The sequence below is a fragment of the Bufo gargarizans genome, chromosome 10 (genome assembly GCF_014858855.1).
Source record: "Bufo gargarizans isolate SCDJY-AF-19 chromosome 10, ASM1485885v1, whole genome shotgun sequence".
Classification (NCBI taxonomy): domain Eukaryota; kingdom Metazoa; phylum Chordata; class Amphibia; order Anura; family Bufonidae; genus Bufo; species Bufo gargarizans.
This window is the reverse complement of record NC_058089.1, coordinates 67784653-67811219: the sequence shown is the minus strand read 5'-3', so window position 1 is coordinate 67811219 and position 26567 is coordinate 67784653. Positions and strand designations below refer to the sequence as shown.

The 26567-nt window shown below is 45.0% G+C and overlaps 1 protein-coding gene across 3 annotated transcripts in view; it reads left to right on the top strand.

The window, feature by feature from the left end:
- Positions 1-26567, top strand: part of LOC122921143 (capping protein, Arp2/3 and myosin-I linker protein 3-like) — a 782130-nt gene that overhangs the window by 289576 nt on the left and 465987 nt on the right. For all 3 annotated transcript variants that reach the window (XM_044271159.1, XM_044271158.1, XM_044271160.1), the window contains one exon: positions 25780-25874. In XM_044271159.1, coding sequence (XP_044127094.1) covers positions 25780-25874 — 95 coding nt within the window. The remainder of the gene's footprint in view (positions 1-25779; positions 25875-26567) is intronic.

Below are 26567 nucleotides of genomic sequence, written 5' to 3'. Positions count from 1 at the left end.
ACGTGCAGGGCAGGAGGCACCCTCGCCTTCGACAGGCGATTGGCCAGCATGTACCATAGGGGAAGAGAAAGCATTGGTATGACCCGCAGACACAGATTGTGGACCTAGACGTTGGTCCCACTTATTACGGCGCTTGGATGCCATACCATCATGCTGGTTGTGGTGAGGTTGCTAGTGTTCACCCCCCTGCTCATTTTTGTGTGGCACAGGTTGCAAACTAATATTCTTTTGTCGTCCGCACTTTCCTCAAAAAAGCGCCATACTGCGGAACACCTACCCACTTGGCAAGGGACATTTACACAAGGGGGTGCTCCGCTGAACAGTTGCGGGCCTGTTTGGTGTGGCCTGACTTCTCCCCTTTGCCACCCCACTGCCTCTTTCTGCCTGTTGTGGTGCTACAGATCTCTCCCCCTCTGTACTGCTGTCCTCGCTCGGCTTTCCACCTTCCCAGGTTGGGTCAGTGACCTCATAGTCCACCACCTCCTCTTCCACTTCCTCACTCTGATCATCCTCCCGATTTGTTGACTTAACTACAACCTCAGTGATTAACAACTGTGTCTCATCCTCTTAATCAACCTCTTGAGACAGTAATTGCGGTTGACTCATTGGCAACGGTGTCTCATCATCATCCACCTCAAACACTAATTGCCGTTCCCCACTGTCATGTTCTTGTGATTCTGGATGCTCGAGGTTGGGAATCGGGCACAAGATCTCATGTCCCTCTTTAAGCGTGGTTGGCGAGGGGGCCAAATCAAGTAATGGCGATGAAAAGAGGTCCTTGTAATATCCGAGTGTGGGATCACTTGTTTGGCCAGACTGTACATGGTGGAAGGAAGGAGGATCAGGGTGAGGATTGTGTTGACCAGACTTCTAGCTACTGAGACTGGACTTGGTGGAAGACAGGGTGCTCAACCGACTGGAAGCATTATCTGCTGCAATCCGACCGACCACCTGTTCGCACTGGGCTGACTTCGCAAGCGCTGTCCTGCGCTGCGCTGCAAACTGGAACATGAAGCTACAGTCAGGTCCATAAATATTGGGACATCAACACAATTCTAACATTTTTGGCTCTATACACCACCACAATGGATTTGAAATGAAACGAACAAGATGTGCTTTAACTGCAGACTGTCAGCTTTAATTTGAGGGTATTTACATCCAAATCAGGTGAACAGCGCTCCACAGTGCAGATGGATATTGACCCAAAGCATACTGCAAAAGCAACTAAAGAATTTTTTAAGGGTAAGAAGTGGAATGTTATGCAATGGCCAAGTCAATCACCTGACCTGAATCTGATTGAGCATGCATTTCACTTGCTGAAGACCAAACTGAAGGGAAAATGCCCCAAGAGCAAGCAGGAACTGAAGACAGTGGCAGAGCATTACCAGGGATGAAACCCAGCGTCTGGTGATGTCTATGCATTCCAGACTTCAGGCTGTAATTGACTGCAAAGGATTTGCAACAAAGTATTAAAAAGTGAAAGTTTGATTTATGATTATTATTCTGTCTCATTACTTTTGGTCCCTTAACAAGTAGGAGGCACATATGCAAACTGTTGTAATTCCTACACCGTACACCTGATTTGGATGTAAATACCCTCAAATTAAAGCTGACAGTTTGCAGTTAAAGCACATCTTGTTTGTTTCATTTCAAATCCATTGTGGTGGTGTATAGAGCCAAAAATGTTAGAATTGTGTAAATGTCCCAATAATGTTTTTCTATCTCTGGCCCTGCCATGCAGAAGGTAGTGCACAGATGTCAGAAGTCACTGCAGACACCCTTCTATAGGAAAAGTATGAAAAACATATACTAGATTTCACTTATATTTTTTCTATCTCTGGCCATGACACACACACAAGTTATAGCACAGATGTCAGAAGTCACTGCAGACACCCTTCTATAGAAAAAGTATTGGGGAAAAAAAATTAAAGGCTATATTATATTGCTGCCACCACACACAATAGTCCATAAAATAACTTTTGGGTCTTTGAAACGTTTTTCAACAAAATAGATTGTGATCACGCTCCCTACACTATCTGTCCCTTCCTAAGCGCAGCTCTCCCTGACTAATAATGAGCCGAACATGCGCCATAACGTGTTTTGGCCAGCTAATCACTGTAATGCCGGTAACCAACAAGGCTACGGCATTACAGTGATGGAAGTACTTACCTGCACGTTTATTGGCTGCATAGCAGCCAATAAACGTGCGAGGAGGAGACTTGAGCATGATGCTCGAGCACATGCGGTACTCGGGCGAGTACCGCCATGTGCCAAGCATAGCGATGCTCGAGCCGAACAGAAGTTTGGCCGAGCATGCTCGCTCAACACTACACAGGAGGCAAAAAGCAGACTGCTAATGTATCTGGAACGAGCCATCCACCATGCACGGTCACTTATGGTGCTCCTAGGATGCCGGCACATGGCTCCACAGTGTGGGCTTTTTAAAACGTGTCCGCTGCTGACAATATTGTTGCCATCTGCAGCCTGTGCTGTCAAAGCATAAGTCGCTGTAAGTCCAACACTCACCTAGGGACGACCGCCTTAAGATGGCACCTGGCCTCCCATCACCGAGCCCAGTGGGAGCAATACTGTCAGAACCCACAAGGCGCTCCACATCCTGCCTCTTCTCCTTCTCCTCTCTCCTCCCATTTGTCCTCCACTCCACCTTCCACAGTGCAGTTGTCGCGTTCATCTGGCAAAAATTAGTGGCCATTGTTTTTTTTTTTAAATAATTATTTTCTTTTTTACTCAATTTTACCACTGTCATGAAGTACAACATGTGACGAGAAAACATTCTCAGAATGGCCAGGATTAGTAAAAGCGTTTAAAAGTTATAACCACATTAAGTGACGCATGTCAGATTTGCAAAAAATGGCCTGGTCCTTAAGGTGAAAAATGGCAGTGTCCTGAAGGGGTTAACTTAAACAGTTCGGTGTTTATTCGCACATAAGGATAAGCAAAACAAAAAGTCAGTTTCAAGGAAAACTGTCACCTTGAGTCTGGTGTTTATTCACACCATGCAGCAATGCAGAAGTCCTTGGACATAGCAGAAACCAGCTGCTCTCATGCCAACAAGGTAGCAGGCCTTTACCTAGGCCTAAACTCCCAGGTCCCAACACAGAGACTGACAGAGCTTCACTGTCAGAGAGGAGTAAATTCCTACCACCTGACAGTGCTGCCTGTGTTTTATAGCCCAAACCAAGACCCGGCCTGGAATGTGGGCAGAAGCCACCCACCCTGCACTTTGGCTGCTCCCAGTAAGAGCCGGCCCGGATTGGCTTTACAGCCATACTAAATAGCAAAACCATGTCAGCCAGCACTAGCTGCCACTGACGCATGAAATTACTGGCTCTTACCTCACCGAGGCCAGGAAACTCTGTGACACATATCTTTCGTCAATAACGGACCCTTGCGCCTTCCTACATAACCCCCTCTTTGTTCAACCCTGAGGGGGTTAACATCTTCCAGACAGTGTACCCAGGACAGGGCATCCATGTTTCCCTGTAAGCAGCCTGCCCTGTGCTTCACTGAGAACTTGAAGTTCTGCAACGACTAGAACCATCTGGTGACCCGAGCAGTCCTCTCTTTGGCTTGACTCATCCACTTGAGAGGGGAGTGGTAGGTCACCAGACAGAACTTTCTCCCCAACATATAATATCAGAAAGACTCGAGTGCTTATTTGATGGCCAGGCACACTCTCTCCACTATACTGTACCTAGTCTCGGCCGGGATGAGCTTTTGGCTCAGGAAAACAACAGGATGTTCCTCCCCACTGATGTCCTGAGAGAGTACAGCTCCGAGGCCTACTTCAGAGGCATCTGTACCACAAATTCCCTCTTGAAGTCTGGTGTCACCAATACTGGGGACCCACACAGGGCAAATTTCAAAGCGGAGAAAGCCTTTTCCGCCTGTTCATTCCACTGAACAGTCACTGACTTGCGTCCCTTCAAAAGGCCTGTCAATGGTGTGGCAACTGTAGCAAAATTGGAGACAAACCTCATATAGTACAGCACCATACCCAGGAACGACTTTACTTGCCGAATAGTGACAGGTCGGGGCCAATTTCCAATTGCCTCAATTTTGTTTACCTGAGGTTTGATCATTCCACGCTCAATTACATACCCCAGGTACTTGGTCTCTTCTAACCCTATTGCGTACTTTTTGGGGTTAGCGGTTAAGCCAGCTTTCCTAAGGGAGTCCACTACAGCCTGTACTTTAGATAGGTGATTTTCCCAGTCAGCGCTATGGATAGCGATATCGTCTAGGTACGCCGAAGCGTACCGACGATGTGGGTGTAGTACAACGTCCATTAGCCTTTGAAACTTGGTGAGAGTGCCATGTAGACCAAAGGGTAATAGCTTGTACTGATACAGCCACTCTGGTGTGATGAAAGCAGTTTTTTCCTTGGCAGCCTCCATCAAGGGTACCTGCCAGTACCCTTTGGTGATGTCCAACACAGAAAAATACTGGGTTCGGCCTAACTTCTCAATAAGCTCATCTACTTGGGGGATGGGATATGCGTCAAACTTGGACACCTCATTCAGTTTGCGGAATTCATTACAAAACCGCAATGTCCCATTCGGCTTGGGTATTAAGACTATCGGACTGGCTCATTCACTTTTTGACTCCTCGATGACACCTAGCTGGAGCATTAGCTGCACTTCCTCCGCGATGGCTTGTCGCCGAGCTATGGGTACCCAGTACGGTTTTAACCGGACATTTGCCTGCGGCTCAGTGATAATGTCATGCCAGATTATGGACGAGCGTCCAGGAAGGTCTGAGAACACATCCGTGTTCCGACTAATGAACTCCCTGGCTTCCTGAGCCTGTTTAAAGGAGAGGCTGTCAGCAATTTTCACTGTAGCAGCCGCTTCCCTTGCTACAGACAGAGGGGCCGAAACCACTTCCCCTACGAACCTTGGTCGTGGGCTGTCTTCCGTACAGGTTTCCCTATCTCTCCATGGTTTGAGCAGATTCACATGGTACACCTGCTCCAGCTTTCGCCTCTCTGACTGGTGTACCTTGTAATCTACCTTTCCCATTTTTTCAATTACCTCGTAGGGCCCCTGCCACCTAGCTAGGAACTTACTGTCTACAGTCGGTACCAGAACAAACACCCGATCACCCGGGTTCAAGTTCCAGACCCGAGCCTGCCGATTTATAGACCCTACTCTGGGCTCACTGTGCTGCCTCCATATGCTCCCTAACCAGAGCTAACACTGTTTCCATCCATCCTTGCATCTGGGTGACGTATTCGACAACACTTTTGTGCGGTGTGGGTTGATGTTCCCACGCATCTTTGGCAACGTCCAACAGACCACGAACGTGTCTGCCGTATAGCAGTTCGATGGGCGAGAACCCAGTAGAGGCCTGGGGTACTTCTTGCATTGCGAACATGAGATAGGGCAGAAGAAGGTCCCAGTCCCTCCCATCTTTAGACACCACTCTTTTTAACATATTTTTTAATGTTTGATTAAACCTTTCTACCAGGCCATCTGTTTGCAGATGATACACAGACATCTGTAACTGTTTTATGTGAAGTAACTTACAGAGTTCCCTCATGACCTTGGACATAAATGGGGTCCCTTGGTCAGTCAGAACTTCCTTAGACAGACCCACTCAAGAAAACATCTCCATTAACTCCTTAGCTATGAGTTTGGCTGATGTATGACACAGTGGCGCCGCCTCCGGGTACCGGGTGGTATAGTCGAGGCTGACCAAGATGTGTTGGATTACAGAAATGTGGCTGGGGGCTGGTTATCTGACAGGTTGGGCAAGAGTTGCAATACTCTTCCAACTCTCTGAACACACTGGGCCAGTAGAACTGCTGTAGAATCCGGTCCTGTGTTTTCTGATGGCCTAGGTGTCCCCCATGAACATGTTGGTGGGCTAACTCCAACACGAGCTTGCAATATGCTCACCCGGTAGTTGATTTACTCGGTACAACATCTCCTGTTGAACCACAAAACAGGGGAACATAGACTCGGCCCCCAGTTGTTGAGGCTCACCCTGAACTACTACCACATTCTCAAAGGCTCAGGATAGAGTCGGCTCCTGGTGCTGTGCTGCACCAAAATTATCTCCGGAGACGTTGAGGTCTGCCAACTCCAGACCCGGCGGCAAGTCCTCCACGTCTCCCACCATCACACTTAGCAGGGTTGTCTCTCCCTCCTACACATACCGCTAGGCCTTCGGACTCAAGTTGCCAGGGTTCTGGTCTCCCCCCTGAGCCGGGCCACTCTGCTAGGGTTACGTCTGTCTCCCAGGTATCAGTAACTTTCTTATACGGCCATAGTGCCGGGAAACCGGGGAAGTTTCTCCCAATTATGAGTTCATACTGTAATTTTGTGGCGACAGCCACCTCATGAATCCACCTGCCGGCCACCGTTGATAGAGAGACCAGGGCAGTGGGATAGTCCTTTAAGTCTCCATGAATACACACTTTCGGCCAGTATACTTGGCGGGCCGTACCAAGGCAGCTTTTACAGGAACACCAGGCTCTCTGAATCCAGCAGAGCCACTGCCAGACTGTCCCCCACTTGACACACAACTTCCTGGCATATAATGAGTGGCAGTAGCCATAGTTGGTGTCCATGGGTTCACCCCCCGATGGGGACAGTCGCCCCTTATGTGTCCAGGCTCTTGACATCGCCAGCAGACCACCGGGGCTGCGTCTACAGGGGGTAACGCCCAGGCAGGTTTGGTGGCCCCCTCTCAAAAGAACCCCCCTGTAGATTTCTGGTGGCCTTGTAGCGCTCCACCAAAGCATTACACAGAGAGAACCTGGCCGATCCAGTGCTAGAGGGGATATGGCAAAGCCCTCCAGAACACATCCGCATAAGACGGTCCAGGATATCAGTGCATCAGGCTGCAGCCATTTTTGCAAACGGTGTAACAGGTCATAATACTGCAGTCTGGCGGGTTCAGCCGGGTTAAATTCCCACTGATGCATTCGCTGGGCCCAGACCAACACTTTCACCCCCAGTTTCGACAGGATCTCACCTTTTTATGGTCAGGTAGTCGGCCGCTTGATCACCGGGGAGATAGAAAAAAAACTTGCTGGGGTCCAGATGCCAGGAATGGAGCAACGACCTCAGCCCTTTGGTCTCAGGGTAACTTTTCCCTGAATGCCACCTTGTCGAACACCGCTAGATTGGTCTCGCTTATTCACACATAAGGATAAACAAAACAAAAAGTCAGTTTCAAGGAAAACTGTCACCTTAAGTCTGGTGTTTGTTCACACCATGCAGCAATGCAGAAGTCCTTGGACATAGTAGAAACCAACTGCTCTCATGCCAACAAGGTAGCAGGCCTTTACCCAGGCCCAACCTGCTTTATATAGCTCAAACCAAGACCCGGCCTGGAAAGTGGGCAACAGCCACCCACCCTGCACTTTGGCTGCTCCCAGTAAGAGCTGGCCCGGATCGGCTTTATAGCCATACTAAATAGCAAAACCATGTCAGCCAGCACTAGCTGCTGCTGACACATGAAATTTCCGGCTCTTACCTCACCGAGGCCAGGAATCTCGGTGACACATATCTTCCATCAATGACGGACCCTTGCGCCTTCCTACACCACATACTTACTTTTTGGGGCCTGTAGTCCACTGGACTGCTATAAAATTGATATCCAATGACCGTGTAATCTACCTCCAGTCACATACTTACTTGTTCTTTTCTTTCTGCTGAATGCATAATTTTTGGGGCCTGTAGTCCACTGGCCTGCTGTAAAATTGATATCCAATGACCATGTAATTTACCTCCAGCCACATACTTACTTTTTTATTTTCTGTACGAGGAATGAATAATTGTTGCGGCCTCGGAGGAATTCAACATCATTGACGACCACATGTTAGAAAGTACATTATAACATTGTACAAGGAAGGCAATCCATTAGAATATTCATAAAGATAAAACTTAACCTTTAATAATGTTACTATTAAAATATACCCTCAAAATGAAAATAAATCAAATTATTAAAGTTAAGCAAAAAGCATAGATGTGGTAAGCAATAACAAGTGCTCTGCGGCACTAAATCAGGTGCTCGGCAGCACCAAATCAAAATCCATATGTTCTACCACAATCCGGGGGGTTCCAGTGCACATCAATGAATCCCAGATGGAAAGCAAAAAACATCAATCCCTGGGCTAGATGTTGATGTGATATTGAAGGACAGGGAGGCAAAGAACTGTCCCTGATATTGCCTTACAGGGGGGTGCAATTCACTATATAAAAACGGCCCTAGTAAGCCCCTAGCCCCTAAGCGCCTGACTTCCAGGTGATCACTATATAGATCTATCTATGTGTTTTTGACTCATTATAAAAGTATAAGTATATCACACCCCTCAGTGTATCACACCTATTGATAGCACACCTATACCAGTTCTTAAAATGACTTTTGTGGCCCTATTAGCTAGGTGTCCCTAACAGCCTGTCCCCGCTCCACACAGCAACCTCTCCCTACACTGGCAAAAGACTGAATATAAAATGGCGGCCAGATCAGGTTTATTTATAAGGTAGGGGGTATGTCCATGTGCTGAAACATCTCAAATGGCTGTCCTGTACCACCTGATGGATGTGTCATGGGTCAAAGTTCTTCAGAATGTAAAAGAATATGGCGGGCGCGAATATCGCCATATGTTCGCATGTTCGGCAAATCGCAAACACGCAAAGTTCACCGCAAAACGACCGCCCGGGGAACCGCAGGGCTATTTCTAGTCAGAACACAAGCACACAGGAATAGATTAGCTGAGCAATCAGCCCACTGCTAGCCTCCTCCAGCGCAAGTGCCGCTGTGGGGAATAAGAGCATTGTATCCTTTTGGTAGGGGCAGCACAATATACTGCCCCAGCAAAACCAAATGCCACAGTGCAGCACAATTTACTGTCCTGGAAGGACCAAATACTACAGTGCAACACAATATACTGCCCCAGCAGAACCAAATACCATAGTGTAGCACAATATACTGCCCCAGTAGACACAAGTATCACAGTGCAGCACAATATACTGCCCCAGCAGAAACATATACCACTTTGCAGTACATTACAAATACTTTGCCCGCTGTGCTCCCCAATGTCCCCAAATATTATACTGTGGAAAACAATTCTTACAGTAATAATAATGCTGCCTATACTGTCCCCATCAATAATAAATCCACGGTTGTGCTGCCAGTATTAATAATGCCCCCTTTAGTGTACTCAGTAATAATAATGCCCCAATAGTTCACCCAATAATTCCCTCAGTAATAATAATGCCCCTTTTTTGTCGCAGTAAAAATGCCCATATAGTGCCCCCTGTAATAATAATGCCCACATAGTTCCCCAATAATAATGCCCCAAATAGTGCTTCAAGCAATAATACCTCCTATAGTGCCACAAGTAATACTAATTCACCTGATAGTGTCTCTGGTAATAATGCCCTCCGCAGTGACTCTGGTAATAATAATGCCCCCAATTTTGTCTCTGGTAATAATAATACCTTAATAATGCCTCAAACAATTTCCATCCCCGTTGCTACCAGAAATGTCTATTTCCACTGCCCCAGCAATGTTTATTCCCTCTCTTCCCAGTAATGTCCATCTCCACTGCCCCAGTAATGTTCATAGCTACTGTCCCAGTAATTTCTATTCCCACTGTTCCCAGTAATGTCCATCCCTTCTGTCCCCAGTAAGGTGGATTCCCACTGCCCTAGTAATGTTCATTCCCACTGTTTTCAGTTATTTCCTACTGCCCCAATAATGTCCATCCTCACTGTCCCAGTAATGTCCATCTGCAGTGACCAGGAACCGGGTACACTGATGCCACTTTAATGCAGTGGCAGGGTCAGGTGGATAATAGTCTGTATTTTTTCGTGACGCCAATTGCAGCGTGCGCAGGGTACTATTCCAGGGCCCTTTCAAGGTGTTATAACGCATGTCCCAGACTAGTAATGCCAGAGTAGTGTAATGGCCTATAAGTCTCTGTTGGGTAGTAGTACTTGTGTCAACGGTGTCTCCTACCTAGGTATGGCTGGACTCTTTGCTCCTGGCTCACTTACAATACATTTGAGTGTAGTGATAGTAGGAGTAATAGAGGAATTTTGCTGCAGAAATGATGTCTAGACATTAAGGTGAAGTTCAAATGTTTCTTTACTAAAGATAACTTGTATCCAAGCAGTATGCAGGTTTTGGCAACCATTGGCAGTAATAAATACTTCTGCTTAAAATTTTGAGCTTGCAGGATAAGTGGTCTGCTTGGTAGCTCTGTAATTGTGATGGGAATTAATCTTCTGCACTTTTCTGTGCCTTCTGCTGTATGGGACAGACTAGCTGAGGAGGAATGGCGTCTCCTAGGTCTCTAAACTTAACTCACAGATGATTTCTCAGTGGATGCTTTCTTCCTGGAACTCTGGAGGTTGTAGTTAGTTTTCTGCTTCTTCATCCAGCTGAGGCTGAAGGTGCTCAGACTGGGAATATGATCAAGTCTCAGCCAAGACAAAATCCTTGCTGTCTTCCCTATGCAGGGGAACTCCTCACACACACACACACTACCCTTAACAGGGGGTGGGCTACATCTAACTTCCTTCTCCTCCCATGCTGCAGGAAGTGGGAAGAGCCCACTTCCCTACAGAGGGGGAGCTAAGCTGAAATAATCCATTCCAGCCTAGATTCACTAAACTAGGACTTGGACCTTGCCAAAGAGTTGCTGCCACCTGCTGGTGAACCTGAAAAATTACAAGAACCATTGTGTTTAACACAGTTTTAGATACACATTTGTGAAGATATCATATAAATTACATCAGATGACAATGTAACGGCTCTTAGAAGATAGTAGCGGGGTAAATGTGTGTAGTAACACAACTCTGGGGTGTTACATTCCCCCTTACTTTGAGTTAAGCCGCCCTCGGATTATGCTTAGGATAATAGAAACAAGGGGGTACCCAATTAAGTGCTGCATGAAGTACACATAAAGACATACAAAGACAAACACATAACAGCTACCCCAAGGTTCCTGCCCGCATGAGTAGGGTGTCCTAATTAACAGTTTCCCTCGGTATACCCATGGGCATATGATACTTGAACGTTGCATAACCTGTAAACATGTTGGGGAGAAAAAAAACATGTTGGGGAAAACTGTGCAAAAACATTAGGCATTTATATAATCAATATTCAATAATAAGCCCAAATATAACCTGCGGCCCTCCAGCTGTTGTAAAACTACAACTCCCACAATGCCCTGCTGTAGGCTGATAGCTGTAGGCTGTTCGGGCATGCTGAGAGTTGTAGATTTGCAACAGCTGGAGGGCCGCAGGTTGAGCATGCCTGGTATAAAACAATAGATAAAAGCACATAAAATAGCAGCAAAAATGAGAACCATAGTCCCATGAGGCTCTCAAGTAATTTCAAGAAAGGGGATAAAACAATATGCAAACTTGGATGTAAAAAGTTATTGAAGATGGGGGGAGTCCTTACAAACCATGTTCATTATGGTGAAGAACAAACAAGAGCAACACACAGAACAAATGGCCAACAGATCTTCACCCATTAAGTGCAGTCCATATTGTGGCTCCCAGTAGTTCTTTATTTTTTTTTTAAGGACAAGGAGGATTTTAGAGAAGAACTTGCAGGTCCTCCTCACTGGTTAAGCTGCTGAAGCTCATCAGGGGGCGCTCCTGATTCTGATAATTAAATGTTGCAGCTGTTGTGGTGCGCCACTGCCCTTTTGTGTTTTTTTTTTTTTTTGGTACTGGCTGAGCAGTTAGCCTGTTGAATGCTGCAGTGACCTGCTGCAAGCCGGAATCCCTTGCCAGTGCAGAGGTGGGCAAAACCTCTGGCTGAAGAGGCTCTGGAAGGCAAACTGGGGGTGCCTGTGGGAGCTTCCATGGCAAAACGTAGCGTTGCACCCTGGGGTTAAAAGTCAGGATGGAGTTATTAATCTGAACCACCGTTAGTGTTGGGGGTGCAGCCAGGTCAGGGATAAAGGGCTCTAGCACAGGTTGGGCCCGTTCCCTAAAATGCAATTGTCCATCCGTGGTCTCTTGTAAGCACTGGACTCTCCCAGCAAAGCCTGGGTATTCCTGCCAGATCTCTGGGGTAGAAGCAGGGGTTAATGACTTGGCGCAAAGGGGCCTTGTATGGACCGCATTCAGGTATATTCTACCTGATCCCTGACATAGATATTGTGGCGGGCCTGAGGCAGGTAAGTCCACTTAACAGAGCGGCGGCCCATGAATACTTCGGCTCCCGAGTAATTATCCTGAAAGAAGCCCACTCCTCTCTCTACAGAAAACCACAGCACCATTCTGGTGCTCTGGGCGAGTTTTGGATCGTCGGGCTGGGGGGTCGTCCACTGCCTTTTTATATCTCCACTGACTTTGGGCATGGCTAGTGATTTTGAAGTGGACCTCGGGATAGAGGTAACTGGGCCTGGGTTCAGTCCTGCTGGGTGGCGCAGTGGGAACTCCAGCCGCCTCCGCCGTGCCAGCGGAGCGGGGCGGGGCCTCTCTGGGGCTAGTAGGCAAGTCAGGTACCACCGGGCGCAGTGCAGGTGCAGCTATGGGTTGTACCGGAGCCTAAGGGAGTGGGACTGCTACTACCTGATGTCGCAGCTGGGCGGCCGGTTCCGGTGCCTCCTGCTGGTCATCTTTGGTGGTCGCGGCTGTCTTTCGGAATGGCGGTCAACTCCTCCGAGGACGCAGCTGGTTCCTGGGCCGGGACATCAGTCGCTGGCGTTGACGACAGAGAGCTTGACGGTGATGTCTCTGAGACTTGTGTGACCTTGTCAATGGATTTCACAGGAGCATGCTTGAGTGTGGCAGCAATCTTTGAGGACATCTGTTCAGCTGTCGGGGAGGGATCCACAGCCTCCGGAGTCTGGACTGTAGTATCAACATCATCTTGCCCGGGAGCGGGTTTGAGAATGGAGGCCAACTTTACTTCAGCAGCGGTGGCCTTCTCACCACCAGTTGAGGAATCCACAACCTCCAGGGACACTCCGAAGGTGCTGGGGCCAGCTCTCCTCACAAGTTGGGAGACCCGGATCTCAGGTGGGTGAGTCGCATAAACTGGTTCTCCTTGCTCAGACATTTGGTCCCACTTGGGCTTTGTGAGCGCCATCTTCTTTGACTGCTCTGTCAGGATCAATGCAGGAAGTAAGGGTGGAGCCCATGGGGAGGAGTCTTTACTCCCTTGGCTCACATTGCAAATTTCTTGGTGGGTAGGCTTTAGTTTCCTGCTTCTAGGAGGGCGTAGTCATCATTTTCGCACTCTTGGAGGCCATAAAGACACTGCACCATTACGGAAAAATGGCGGATTAACCCCTGTAGTGCCGAAGCGCAAAATGCTGCATTTCTTGGTCCCGCAACAAAAGTAATAAAGTAAATTTTCAGGGTTTTCGGCAAAGTTCTTAGATCTTGCAGTACTGTTATACATCGATCCTGTTGTAGCAGTGATAGGCACACAATCGGATCCTGTTGTAGCAATGATAGGCACACAATCCGATCCTGTTAGGCACACAATTCGTTCCTGTTTGTGACGCCACTTTTGCAGTGACCAGGAACGTGGTACTCTGACGCCACTTTAATGCAGTGGCAGGGTCAGGTGGATAATATTCTTTATTTGTTAGTGACTCCAATTGCAGCATGCGCAGGGTACTATGCCAGGGCTCTTCCAAGGTATTAACACACAGATGATTTCTCAGGGGATGCTTTCTTCCTGGAACTCTGGAGGTTGTAGTTAGTTTTCTCCTTCTTCATCCAGCTGAGGCTGAAGGTGCTCAGACTGAGAATATGATCAAGTCTCAGCCGAGACAAGATCCTCACTGTCTTCCCTATGCAGGGGAACTCCTCACACACAACTTACCCCTAGCAGGGGGTGGGCTGCACTAACTCTAAATTCCTTCTCCTCCCATGCTGCAGGATGTGGAAACAGCCCACTTTCCTACAGAGGGGGAGCTAGGCTGGAATAATCCATTCCCGCCTAGATTCACTAAACTAGGACTTGGACCTTGCCAAAGAGTTTCTGCCACCTGCTGGTGAAACTGGAAAATTGCAAGAACAATTGTGTTTAACACAGTTTTAGATGCACATTTGTGAAGACATAATATAAATTACATCAGATAAAAATATAACGGCTCTTAGAAGATAGTAGCTGGGTAGAGACGTGTAGTAACACAACTCTGGGGTCTTACACATCCCCACTACCTCCAGTAATATTTATTTCCACTCTTCCCAGTAATGTCCATTCCCACTGACTATTCCTCATCACAGCCTGCGATGCAGGCCTCACACCTCTTCTTGCCTACAGCCTATGTCCCAGAACAAGAGGAGGATGGAGCTAAGCGTCATAGGGATGCTGGTGCTGGCAGTGGGAAAATCCTCAGCTTCTTTAGGACCTGAAGGGCAGACTAGTAAGCAAGTCTGTTATGACTTCTATTCAGCCGTCAGGTGTCAAAGGACCTGGCAGCAGGTGGTACTGGTCACGGATTGGTCAGTGGCAGCATCATGATAAGATAGCAGCAGTGCCTCTGCAGCCTGGAGCCCTCACTACAATATGCTGCAATGTCATTATTATGCTGGTACATGATAATGAAAGCACAATAGACGCCTTTGATGTGTAATCTGCTGTGATCTCATTATCAGGTTATAAAGTGTGAAGGGAAAGTCACTGCCGTCCCACAGTAAACTGAAGGCAAAAGGCCCCCCTGGAATACATTGCCAGTCCACCCCTGCATGCACCCTATACACCATGCAACCATTATATAAACTACTCTTACCCTATACAAACACTATGTAGACTACACTTATTCTATAAAAACACTATATATAGACTACATTTACCCTATATACACTCCATAACCCTATGTGCTTACTATATAGGCTTTCCTAACCATATGCACAAACTATGTAGACTAAATTTACTCAAATACACACACTCTATCCTTTACTAATTCTATGCACACACTATATAGACTATACTAATCCTATAATATTTCACACATAGTGGGTAGCATAATAAAACTTAACATTTAATAATTTCAAATAAAATAATATTTGTAAATGAGGAAGGGACCCAATAGAGGGATAGTGATAAAGATAGAGAGGAAAAAACAGACAGAAGGACACAATGCTGGGTCCCAAGCCCTAGGTGTCTCTAAGTCTGTCTCTGTCCCCACTCTAATTTACAAACCCTAGAGTCTCCCTAGTGTTCCTGCCTGACTTGATCATGCCTTGTCATTCAATAAACTAGGGACCTGATTTCATCCCTTGTAGTAGTAAACAAACTTGTTCCAACGCGTTTCATTAGTGGTTACCAATTCCTCAGGGGACTAAATTATACACTTTTGACCACAAGATACCCGGTCACAAATCAGATGTCTCAAATAAACACAAATAGGTTACAATCCAAGCTGATATAGTGTGATCAGCCCAGATCTACTTTTCTTATGACCACAAGATATCAGATCACAAATATGGTGTGTCAAGAAAACACAATTCAGTTACAATTCAAGCCGATATAGTCTAATCAGCCCAAATCCATTTTTATTCAATGCTCAAAAGGCTCTTATGGTGTTCACTCCCTAACATTGAAACAGTCATTATGGTCAGATTTTGCCAATAAGTATTACCAACTGTTCAAAGAGGTGTGCTCCAGGTGCTTAGCAGCGACAATTCAAAGGTACAGAGTCCCCATTAATTTTACTTATCTGCTCAATGTTAGATGGACATTGTATACAGACGGGTGATGCGGATGTCCTCCCTGGCGTTCTGCTGCCATATGCAGGACGCCGGGGAGGACATCCGCATCACCCGTCTGTATCGCAGAGGGACAAAATCTTGCGGGACAAGCGAGATCCGGTTCTGGGCTGCGGGACTTCCGGTGTTTGGAACGCACGCAGCGTGCGTTCCGGAAGTAGGAAGCAGATTTCCTATTAATGGCCGCAGATAGCTCCAGCAGGACCCGACCGAGGGAGTTCTCACCCACAGGAGGCGCGCGGTCAGTAGCAGCCCAGCCAGCCTCCTAGGAAACCGGACGTGGATTCTGGAAATCACTCTATCCTACAGCACCATGGAGGAGGAGAGTGCCCAACACGCAGATCAGCAGGAGGGTCATGAGAGCAGACCGGTACTCCTGGTGGGGTAAGGGGGATCATTCCCCATCCCTTTTTTCTTTTAGTCATGCTAAATCTCTTTTCCCTTTGTCTTGCCTTTTAGACTATAAAAGAGGGGCCTAGAAAGGCGGTCTCAAAAACCAGAGGGAAGGAAGTTGTTATGTCAACGTTGCGTTAAGAAAGTAGTGGAGGAAGAGTACCCATCCCTACTGCAGAATATTAGGGATATGGTGAAGTCAGAGGTTTCTGATTCCTTGAAAAAATAAAAAAAGAGCCTCCCTTCCGTAGCAGATCAGGGCAGATCAGGTATGGCTAATAAGACATCTGACACAGATTCATCAGAAGAAAGTGAACCAGGGGAGATCCTAAATAGCTCAGACTCGTCCCAGGACGAAGAATCCACTGGCAGACCACGTTTTTCCCCGGATGATATGGAAGCTTTACTAAAAGCAATCAATGCTACCATGAAGGTAGATGAATCCAGAGACCCAAAATCCGTTCAGGATATCATGTTTGGCGACCTAGGGCAGAAAAAATGAGAATTTAAAATTTTTGAATGAGAATATAAAATTTTTGATACAAAAGGAATGGAAAAAAACGTTATACATTTTTTTGTCCCTAAAAATGTGAAAAGGAAGTATTGGGACAGGTCTCCCCAGTTGGATGCACCTGTTGCGAAGATTTTAAAAAAATCGGCCTTAACGTTTGAGGACTTGGGTACTCTTAAAGACCCTATGGATAGGCAAGCGGAAGTTTACCTCAAAAAGGTCTGGGAGACCTCAGCTCAAACGTTTAAGCCAAATTTTGCCGCCACATCCACTGCTAGGTCTTAAAAGTCATGGCTACAGGAATTAGAATCTCACATTCAGAATAAAACCCCGTATACCACTATACTTAAAGCGGTAGATTTTATTTCTGACACCTCAGCGGATGCATTGAATTTGAACGCTAGGTCAACTGCACTCTCTAAGTCAGCCAGGCGAGCTATTTGGCTCAAAGGGTGGTCGGGAGACACTGGATCGAAAATTAAGCTTTGAGCAATTCCTTGTAACATAGTAACATAGTACATAAGGCCGAAAAAAGACATTTGTCCATCCAGTTCGGCCTGTCATCCTGCAAGTTGATCCAGAGGAAGGCAAAAAACCCCTGTGAGGTAGAAGCCAATTTTCCTCACTTTAGGGGAATAAAAATTCCTTCCCGACTCCAATCAGGCAATCAGAATAAATCCCTGGATCAACGATATCTCTCTAGTAGCTATAGCCTGTAATATTATTACGCTCCAGAAATACATCCAGGCCCCTTTTGAATTCCTTTATTGTACTCACCATCACCACCTCCTCAGGCAGAGAGTTCCATAGTCTCACTGCTCTTACCGTAAAGAATCCTTTTCTATGTTTGTGTACAAACCTTCTTTCCTCCAGACGCAGAGGATGTCCCCTCGTCACAGTTACCGTCCTGGGAATAAATAGATGACGGGATAGATCTCTGTACTGACCCCTGATATATTTATACATATTAATTAGATCTCCTCTCAGTCGTCTTTTTTCTAAAGTGAATAACCCTAATTTTGATAATCTTTCAGGGTACTGTAGTTGCCCCATTCCAGTTATTACTTTAGTTGCCCTCCTCTGGACCCTCTCCAGCTCTGCTATGTCTGCTTTGTTCACTGGAGCCCAGAACTGTACACAGTACTCCATGTGTGGTCTGACTAATGATTTGTAAAGTGGTAGGACTATGTTCTCATCACGGGCATCTATGCCCCTTTTGATGCAACCCATTATCTTATTGGCCTTGGCAGCAGCTGCCTGACACTGTTTTTTGCAGCTTAGTTTGCTGTTTATTAAAATTCCTAGATCTTTTTCCATGTGAGTGTTACCGAGTGTTTTACCATTTAATAAGTACGGGTGACTTGCATTATTCCTTCCCATGTGCATAACTTTACATTTGTCAGTGTTAAACCTCATCTGCCACTTATCTGCCCAAGCCTCCAATCTATCCAGATCCCTCTGTAATAGTATACTGTCCTCTTCAGTGTTAATTACTTTACACAGTTTAGTGTCATCTGCAAAAATTGATATTTTACTATGCAAGCCTTCTACAAGATCATTAATAAATATATTGAAGAGAATAGGGCCCAATACTGACCCCTGAGGTACTCCACTAGTGACAGTGACCCAATCTGAGTATTTACCATTAATAACCACCCTCTGTTTTCTATCATTGAGCCAGTTACTTACCCACTTACAGACGTTTTCTCCCAGTCCGAGCATTCTCATTTTATATACTAACCTTTTATGTGGTACAGTGTCAAATGCCTTGGAGAAGTCCAGATACACGACATCCATTGATTCTCCGCTGTCAAGTCTAGAACTTACCTCCTCATAGAAACTGATTAAATTTGTTTGACATGATCGATCCCTCACAAAGCCATGCTGATATGGCGTTATTTGCTTATTTCCGTTAAGATGCTCTAACATAGCATCTCTCAGAAAACCTTCAAACAGTTTACCCACAACAGATGTCAAACTTACCGGCCTATAGTTTCCAGGCTCTGTTTTTGGACCCTTTTTGAATATTGGCACCACATTTGCCATGCGCCAATCCTGTGGGACATTCCCTGTCAATATAGAATCTGCAAATATCAGAAATAAGGGGCTGGCTATGTCAGGGCGATTATCTTTTTGTGTCCGTCTTAGACGACCTTTTGGATAAGGCTTCAGAGTAAGAGTCCTGTATTGTTATTTATCGTCACTACCTCCACAAGTCAGGAGTGTGTGATTTGCACGACACCCGCTTGCCTTCCTTGGATGTGTTAGCCGTTTCTCAGGCTTCCTCTCCGGCATCGAACCCTGATTCCCCATTACCAGTGATCAACATGGTAGGTGCAAAAAAACCATCGAAAGTCGATAGGGTAGACATCCAAATGAATTGTGGTCGTCACAGGGACATGCAGTCTTCCAGAGGTTATCTAGAGTCACCTATACGGCAGCAAGCCCTCGCCCCTAAGGTTTTAGATGGTCAGATCAGCAGGCCCTTGCTCCAAATGTTTTTGAGGGTCACCAGCAGGCCATCAATCATCATTTTTCAAGGGTGTGTATGATGCCCTCCTTTATGTGTAACAAAGGGTGTTTTGGAGTGCCGGTTCCTTGTAATTTTATGAGTGTAGGAGTCCCACTACATGAACAATTGTACCACAATGTGAATGAGGCCCTCCTTTATGTAATATACAGGCTGTTTCGGAGTGCCTCTTGCTTGCAATTTTTTGCAGCACTTGCACTTTATATACAATTGAATATACTGGAAGGAATGTTTCCTAACAATTTTTCCTGTAAAATAGATTTATTTTTTTTGTGGGGGGTTTTGTGAGTATTTTTGTCAGTCTGTAAAAATGGCGTACAACTCGGACAACATGGTCCCAGCAGCAACCTGCGAGTCCAAGATGCATCCAGACATCGTCCCCATGGTGTTCCCGATCCATTTCGGTGGTGTTTCTGTCACTTTCTGACCTTTTCCAATGGACCAGGCACCCTCCCCTATTCAGAGCAGGGGGTGCATGGTTGTCTCCCATTGACTTCCATTATACTCGGGTGCTCGGCCGAGCACACAAATATAGCAATGTGTTCGGGCCAAAAACCCGAACACCCAAATACTTTGGTGCTCGATCAATACTACACCTTATACGCACACACCATATAGAGGACACTTACCCAGGTCACACCAGTTTAGTCCTTCTCCTGGGCCCTGCTTGGCTAGAGAACCTTGTTCACAACATCACAAAAGGTCCTGCATCTTCTGCTTGCTGTAGATGCTGAGCTGTTACTAGAATGTACAGGCTACTCCAGTCCTTTGCGCACTACTGAAGCTGAACAGAGGGGCGAAGCACTGGGCTGACTGCGTGCTTGATGTGGAGGAGAGGCGTTTGGCGCAGGAGAGGGGAACTCTAAGTAGCAAAATTTTGTATGTAGCACACAGCAACACAGGAAACAGGCTGTCATGGTGAAGCAGCTGTTCGCCTCTCACCTGACAGCCTGCTGTCTGCAGCAAGCACATGTGCTGTGTAGCCCTCTTTACTGCTGAGGATTTTTCTATGTTCCTGGACTGCGCATAAAATACACACTAAGGGCTTCTGTATGCTTTTTTTTTCGTGTTTATTTGTTAAATAAACTAGGACTGTTGGTGGTCTGCATGATTATGCCCACATCCTCCCTGTCATACTGAAGCACAGTAACTGTTTCACTACCAGAAAGGACTAGCTATGCATGTTGCTGCAATGCACAGTAATGAACGCCGACAGTGCAGTTTCTAGGTAAAATTTCTCTAAGGGCGAGTATCAAAAAAAACTCTCCCCCCCCCCCCTTCCCCATCAAAACTGCTTGATGAAATCATATCAGAAGAGTACTTGTAACCGTCTCACCATGTGTGTGTGTGTGTGTGTGTATATATATATATATATATATATATATATAAATATATATATAAATATATATAAATAGAAGACACCGCAGCACATCCGTTGGTGAAAATAGTGGATCTTTATTCACCCAAGCGACATTTCAGTCCACTTACTGGGACCTTTCTCAAGCAATACATCATATCAGACTGTGAGTTTTTATATGGTCATGGGTCATTAACATACATGAGTTTATACAAAAGTGTGCAAGAAAAATCGCATATGAATCTATACAAAAAAGACATCATACCTAGAAGAAAATATATCCAATACAAATAATCGTATAACAAAAACATCCAAGTATTGTGATTATACAATAGCGTAAAAAATTATATAAGTGGCAATCAATAGTATATAATCATCACCTGTGTATGTGTTATTGTGAACAGACCTTGTATGGAAGCGGGCAGGCTCAATAGTCAGCTGATACACTGTTGCGAATATCACCGCATGGAAACATCGTCCTGGAACTCAAGCTGCGCATGTCCATGATGTCACAACAGGGGCGGTCACGTATTCCCGTGTGAAGACATGGAACTAAAACTGCGCCTGTCCGTGACGTCGCCTAAGGACTAATCACATGGCATCATATGGAAACATCACATGACGGGTCGCATAATAATTCACTACAATGAAATAAATATAAGCGTCTTTATCGATGCGTAAATCGAGAGCAGCGGCTAATCAAGCAGGATGAAACACCCCGGGCATAATTTCGGATGTCATCCGGAAGGTGTAAGTAAAGACGGAGGGGACCGGCGGCAGCCGTAGCTCTCCAATCTCACTAGAGTAACCCTATCAGGTGAGAAACATCCAATATAGCCATAAAGTAACAGGTGTGAAAATTGTTTCAAAGAAATCTAACATATATATACAGCTGTCGCAGGATAAGCCGTATGAATTCAAAAGTATCCAGCTTCCTGTTGAGCAAAGCCCGTCCGTCCAAAGGTCCTATAAGTGACAAATATAAAAAAAATATATTATCCAAATATATTTATTAAAAGAAGACAAATTTTTCAATATATGACTCGACAGGTACAGAACAACGGGAAGTCATATAAATAGCCATGGCTTGTACTCTACGTTCAAACCACCCGGTTTGACAGTTTGTAACTTAAAGATCCATTCAGACTCACGTTTTTTAAGCATTTTCATGCGATTGCCGCCAGTTCACGGCTGTGGAACATGATCAAGAATTAAGTCATCTTCAACATGGCCCAGATCTGCAAAATGATGTGAGACAGGCAGGTCCCTGCGCTTCTTACGTATAGAGAAGCGGTGCTGGTTGAAGCGTGACTTAAAATCGCATGTGGTCTCCCCCACATACAAAAGTTTGCAGGGGCACCATAAAACATAAATAACAAAACTCGAATCGCATGTTAAATAAAATTTGAGAGGATAAGAAATCCCTGTGTGGGGATGCGTAAAATCACATCCCTTCACCATGTACTTCACACAGTGAAGGCACGGAAAGCTGCCACTTTTCCTCGGGGCCAAAAGTCGTTGACTTATACCTTTTTGTGGTCCTATATCGTTCTTAACAAGTTTATATTTTAAGTTACAAGCTCTCTAATATGACATAATCGGTCTAGTCATGAATTCTGGAATATTTTTATGTTCTGTACTCAGAATAAGAGAGCTTGTAACTTAAAAGATAAACTTGTTAAGAACGATATAGGACCACAAAAAGGTATAAGTCAACGACTTTTGTCCCCAAGGAAAAGTGGCAGCTTTCCGTGCCTTCACTGTGTGAACTGCAAGTACATGGTGAAGGGACGTGATTTTACGCATCCCCACACAGGGATTTCTTATCCCCTCAAATTTTATTTGACTTGCGATTCGAGTTTTGCGGACCTGGGCCATGTTGAAGGTGACTTAAAATTCATGATTCTTGATCATGTTCCACAGCCGCGAACTGGCGGCAATCGATGAAAATGCTTAAAAAAACGTGAGTCTGAATGGATCTTTAAGTTACAAACTGTCAAACCGGGTGGTTTGAACGTAGAGTATAAGCCATGGCTATTTATATGACTTCCCGTTGTTCTGTCCCTGTCGACTCATATATTGAAAAATTTGTCTTCTTTTAATAAATATATTTGGATAATATATTTTTTTATATTTGTCACTTTAGGACCTTTGGACGGACGGGCTTTGCTCAACAGTATGCTGGATACTTTTGAATTCATATGGTTTATCCCGCGACAGCTGTATATATATATATATGTTAGATTTCTTTGAAACAATTTTCACACCTGTTACTTTATGGCTATATTGGATGTTTCTCACCTGATAGGGTTACTCTAGTGAGATTGGCGAGCTACGGCTGCCGCCGGTCCCCTCAGTCTTTACTTACACCTTCCGGATGACAGAGCATCGCAAGATCGCACGTCATCCGAAATTATGCCCGGGGTGTTTCATCCTGCTTGATCAGCCGCTGCTCTCGATTTACGCATCGATAAAGACGCTTATATTTATTTCATTGTAGTGAATTATTATGCGACCCGTCATGTGATGTTTCCATATGATGTCATGTGATTAGTCCTTAGGCGACGTCACGGACAGGCGCAGTTTTAGTTCCATGTCTTCACACGGGAATACGTGACCGCCCCTGTTGTGACATCATGGACATGCGCAGCTTGAGTTCCGGGACGCCGTTTCCATGCGGTGATATCCGCAACAGTGTATCAGCTGACTATTGAGCCTGCCCGCTTCCATACAAGGTCTGTTCACAATAACACATACACAGGTGATGATTATATACTATTGATTGCCACTTATGTAATTTTTTACGCTATTGTATAATCACAATACTTGGATGTTTTTGTTATACGATTATTTGTATTGGATATATTTTCTTCTAGGTATGATGTCTTTTTTTGTATAGATTCATATGCGATTTTCTTGCACACTTTTGTATAAACTCTTAATTGTCATTCATGTATGTTGACCCATGACCATATAAAAACTCTGATATGATGTATTGCTTGAGAAAAATCCCAGTAAGCGGATTGAAACATCGCTTGGGTTAATAAAGATCCACTATTTTCATATATATATATATATTTTTTTTTTTTTTATGCTTAACACAAGATTTATTGAGAGCAAGAGAAAATTATAAATTACTGCTTAAACTGCTAAAAGTCGCAGGCAGAGTGGTACAGGAGAACCGCAGTACAAAGAAAGGCAATACCCTTAGAAGAGTAGTCATGAAATACAATCATTAATAATGTGCAAAACCAAGAAACTGTCATGTTAGCATTTAATAACTAACTAAAACCCAATCACAGCAGGTCTCAACTAGCACACTCAAGTAAATGTACAAAAAAACAAGTAACATATATAAACCAGATTCAAAGCATAGATGGCAAGGTGGATTACTGTATACTGTACATAAAATGTATGAAGGTTACACCATGCCGGACAATATAACCTCTGTGCCATGCTGTACAATAAATAGTATAACCCCCTACACAGTGTAGAGGTATACTGTATATTGTGTGGCACAGTGCAGGCTATATGTGTATAACATAAACATACTCCATATGAAATCTTGCAATTACTTGCTTGGCCCTTGGGGATCTCGGACACCACTTCAACACTTTGGTCGCAGGCTCGGTGGAGCTGATGTTGTGTTTTATCCTAATGAGAAAGATTTCATAATAAGGATTTGGAGGGACAGAGGGATAGCAGAGAAGGAAGAGGCTGGTGCTGCTACTAGGGGGTCATACCATGGGGGAGTAATAAAGGCCATCATAATGCCCCCCAGTAGAAATAATTCTCCTTATAATGTGCAAAACATGCCCCCAGTTGAGCTAATGTTCCCATAGTGTGCCAATATAAAATATCTTTTCTCAGTGCCCCCGTAGATGACCCCATAGTTCTCCTCTCCCCCCTTTCCCATAGTACCCACCATAATGTGTCCCAGTATAAAATGTCCCTATACAGAGCCCCCATATAAAATACCCCTTCTTTTTAGCCTCAGTAGATGCCCCTATAGTGCCACCCAATAATGTGCCAGTAAGATGTGCCCCAATAGATGCCCCCAATCATGTGCCAGTAAGATGCGCCCCCATAGATGCCCCCAATCATGTGCCAGTAATAAGAGCCCCCATAGATGCCCCCAATCATGTGCCAGTAATAAGAGCCCCCATAGATGCCCCCAAATCATGTGCCAGTAATAAGAGCCCCCATAGATGCCCCCAAATCATGTGCCAGTAATAAGAGGCCCCTACCATCATGTGCCAGTAGCCAGAGTAGCCCCCTTATGTGCCAGTGGCCCCCCTATCAAGTGCCAATAGCCCCCCGTATGTGCTAGTAGCCCCCCTTATGTGCCAGTAGTCCCTTTTATGTGCCAGTAGCCCCCTATCATGTGCCAGTAGCCCCCTATCATGTGCCAGTAGCCCCCCTTATCATGTGCCAGTAGTCCCCCTTATCATGTGCCAGTAGTCCCCCTTATCATATGCCAGTAGTCCCCCTTATCATATGCCAGTAGTCCCCCTTATCATGTGCCAGTAGTCCCCCTTATGTCTGTGCCAGTAGCCCTCTTATGTGCCAGAAGCCCCTCTTATGTGCCAGTATTGTAATTTGTACATATATATCTAAAAAAAAAAAGTATACTTACCTCTTCCAGCGATGCGATGCAGGCCTCTTCCGGCCTGTGTCCCTTCGCTGGCTCAGGCGGTGCGATGACATCATCGCGCCGCCTGCACCGGCCTCTGATAGGCTGCCAGTCTAGTCCTATCAGAGGAACAGGGAGGAAATAGAGATGGCTGTCAGTCACTGATAGCTGTGCGCAGATCTTAGGTCAACTACAGTAGCTGAACTTAAAGAAGTTGTCTGAGATTTTCATATTGATGACCTCTCCATCCAGTCTCTTTCCAATGGAGCTATCCAATCGTACTGGAGCGCCACGGCCTCCTCAAATAGCTAATGACTGCCAATCTGATATTGATGAGTTATCCTGAGGAAAGTTCATTAATATTAAACACCTGAACAACTCCCTTATAGCAGTTCTTTAGGTTTCCCGGAAGATTTTGACAATGTCTAAATCACAATTTTTGGCTAATCAATCAGGAGTTGGGAACAATTTTTTTCCCCCCTAAATGAGGAAAATTTGCTTCTACCTTATGATAGTCTTTTTTACCTTTCTCTGGATCAACTTTGCGGGATTAAGGGTTTAACTGGATGTATATATGTCTTATTTTTTAGCCTTATAAACTATGCTACTATGTTTTTTTGTCTACAGTGAATTTGCCATCAAGATGGCTCAGACACTTGATAACAATTCCAGCACCATGCTACATACAATTAATCTTTCTGGAAATCAAATAGAAGATAGAGGTAAATCAATGCAGTACATGTGTTGTGTGTATGTGTTTTGTACAGTACCAGACAAAAGTTAGAACACAAGAATTCAAAGTAGGATTGTTTAATTGTTGTCATAAATTTGTATACATAATGAACACATTACAATGGAAGTCATGAGAGATAAATATTACAACCAGGAAATGTACAAACCGGATTCCAAAAAAGTTGGGACACTAAACAAATTGTGAATAAAAACTGAATGCAATGATGTGGAGATGGCAAATGTCAATATTTTATTTGTAATAGAACGTAGATGACAGATCAAACGTTTAATCCAAGTAAAAGTATCATTTTAAAGGAAAAATACGTTGATTCAAATTTTCACGGTGTCAACAAATCCCCAAAAAGTTGGGACAAGTAGCAATAAGAGGCTGGAAAAAGTAAATTTGAGCATAACGAAGAGCTGGAAGACCAATTAACACTAATTAGGTCAATTGGCAACATGATTGGGTATAAAAAGAGCTTCTCAGAGTGGCAGTGTCTCTCAGAAGCCAAGATGGGTAGAGGATCACCAATTCCCACAATGTTGAGCAGAAAGATAGTGGAGCAATATCAGAAAGGTGTTACCCAGCAAAAAATTGCAAAGACTTTGCATCTATCATCATCAACTGTGCATAACATCATCCGAAGATTCAGAGAATCTGGAACAATCTCTGTGCATAAGGG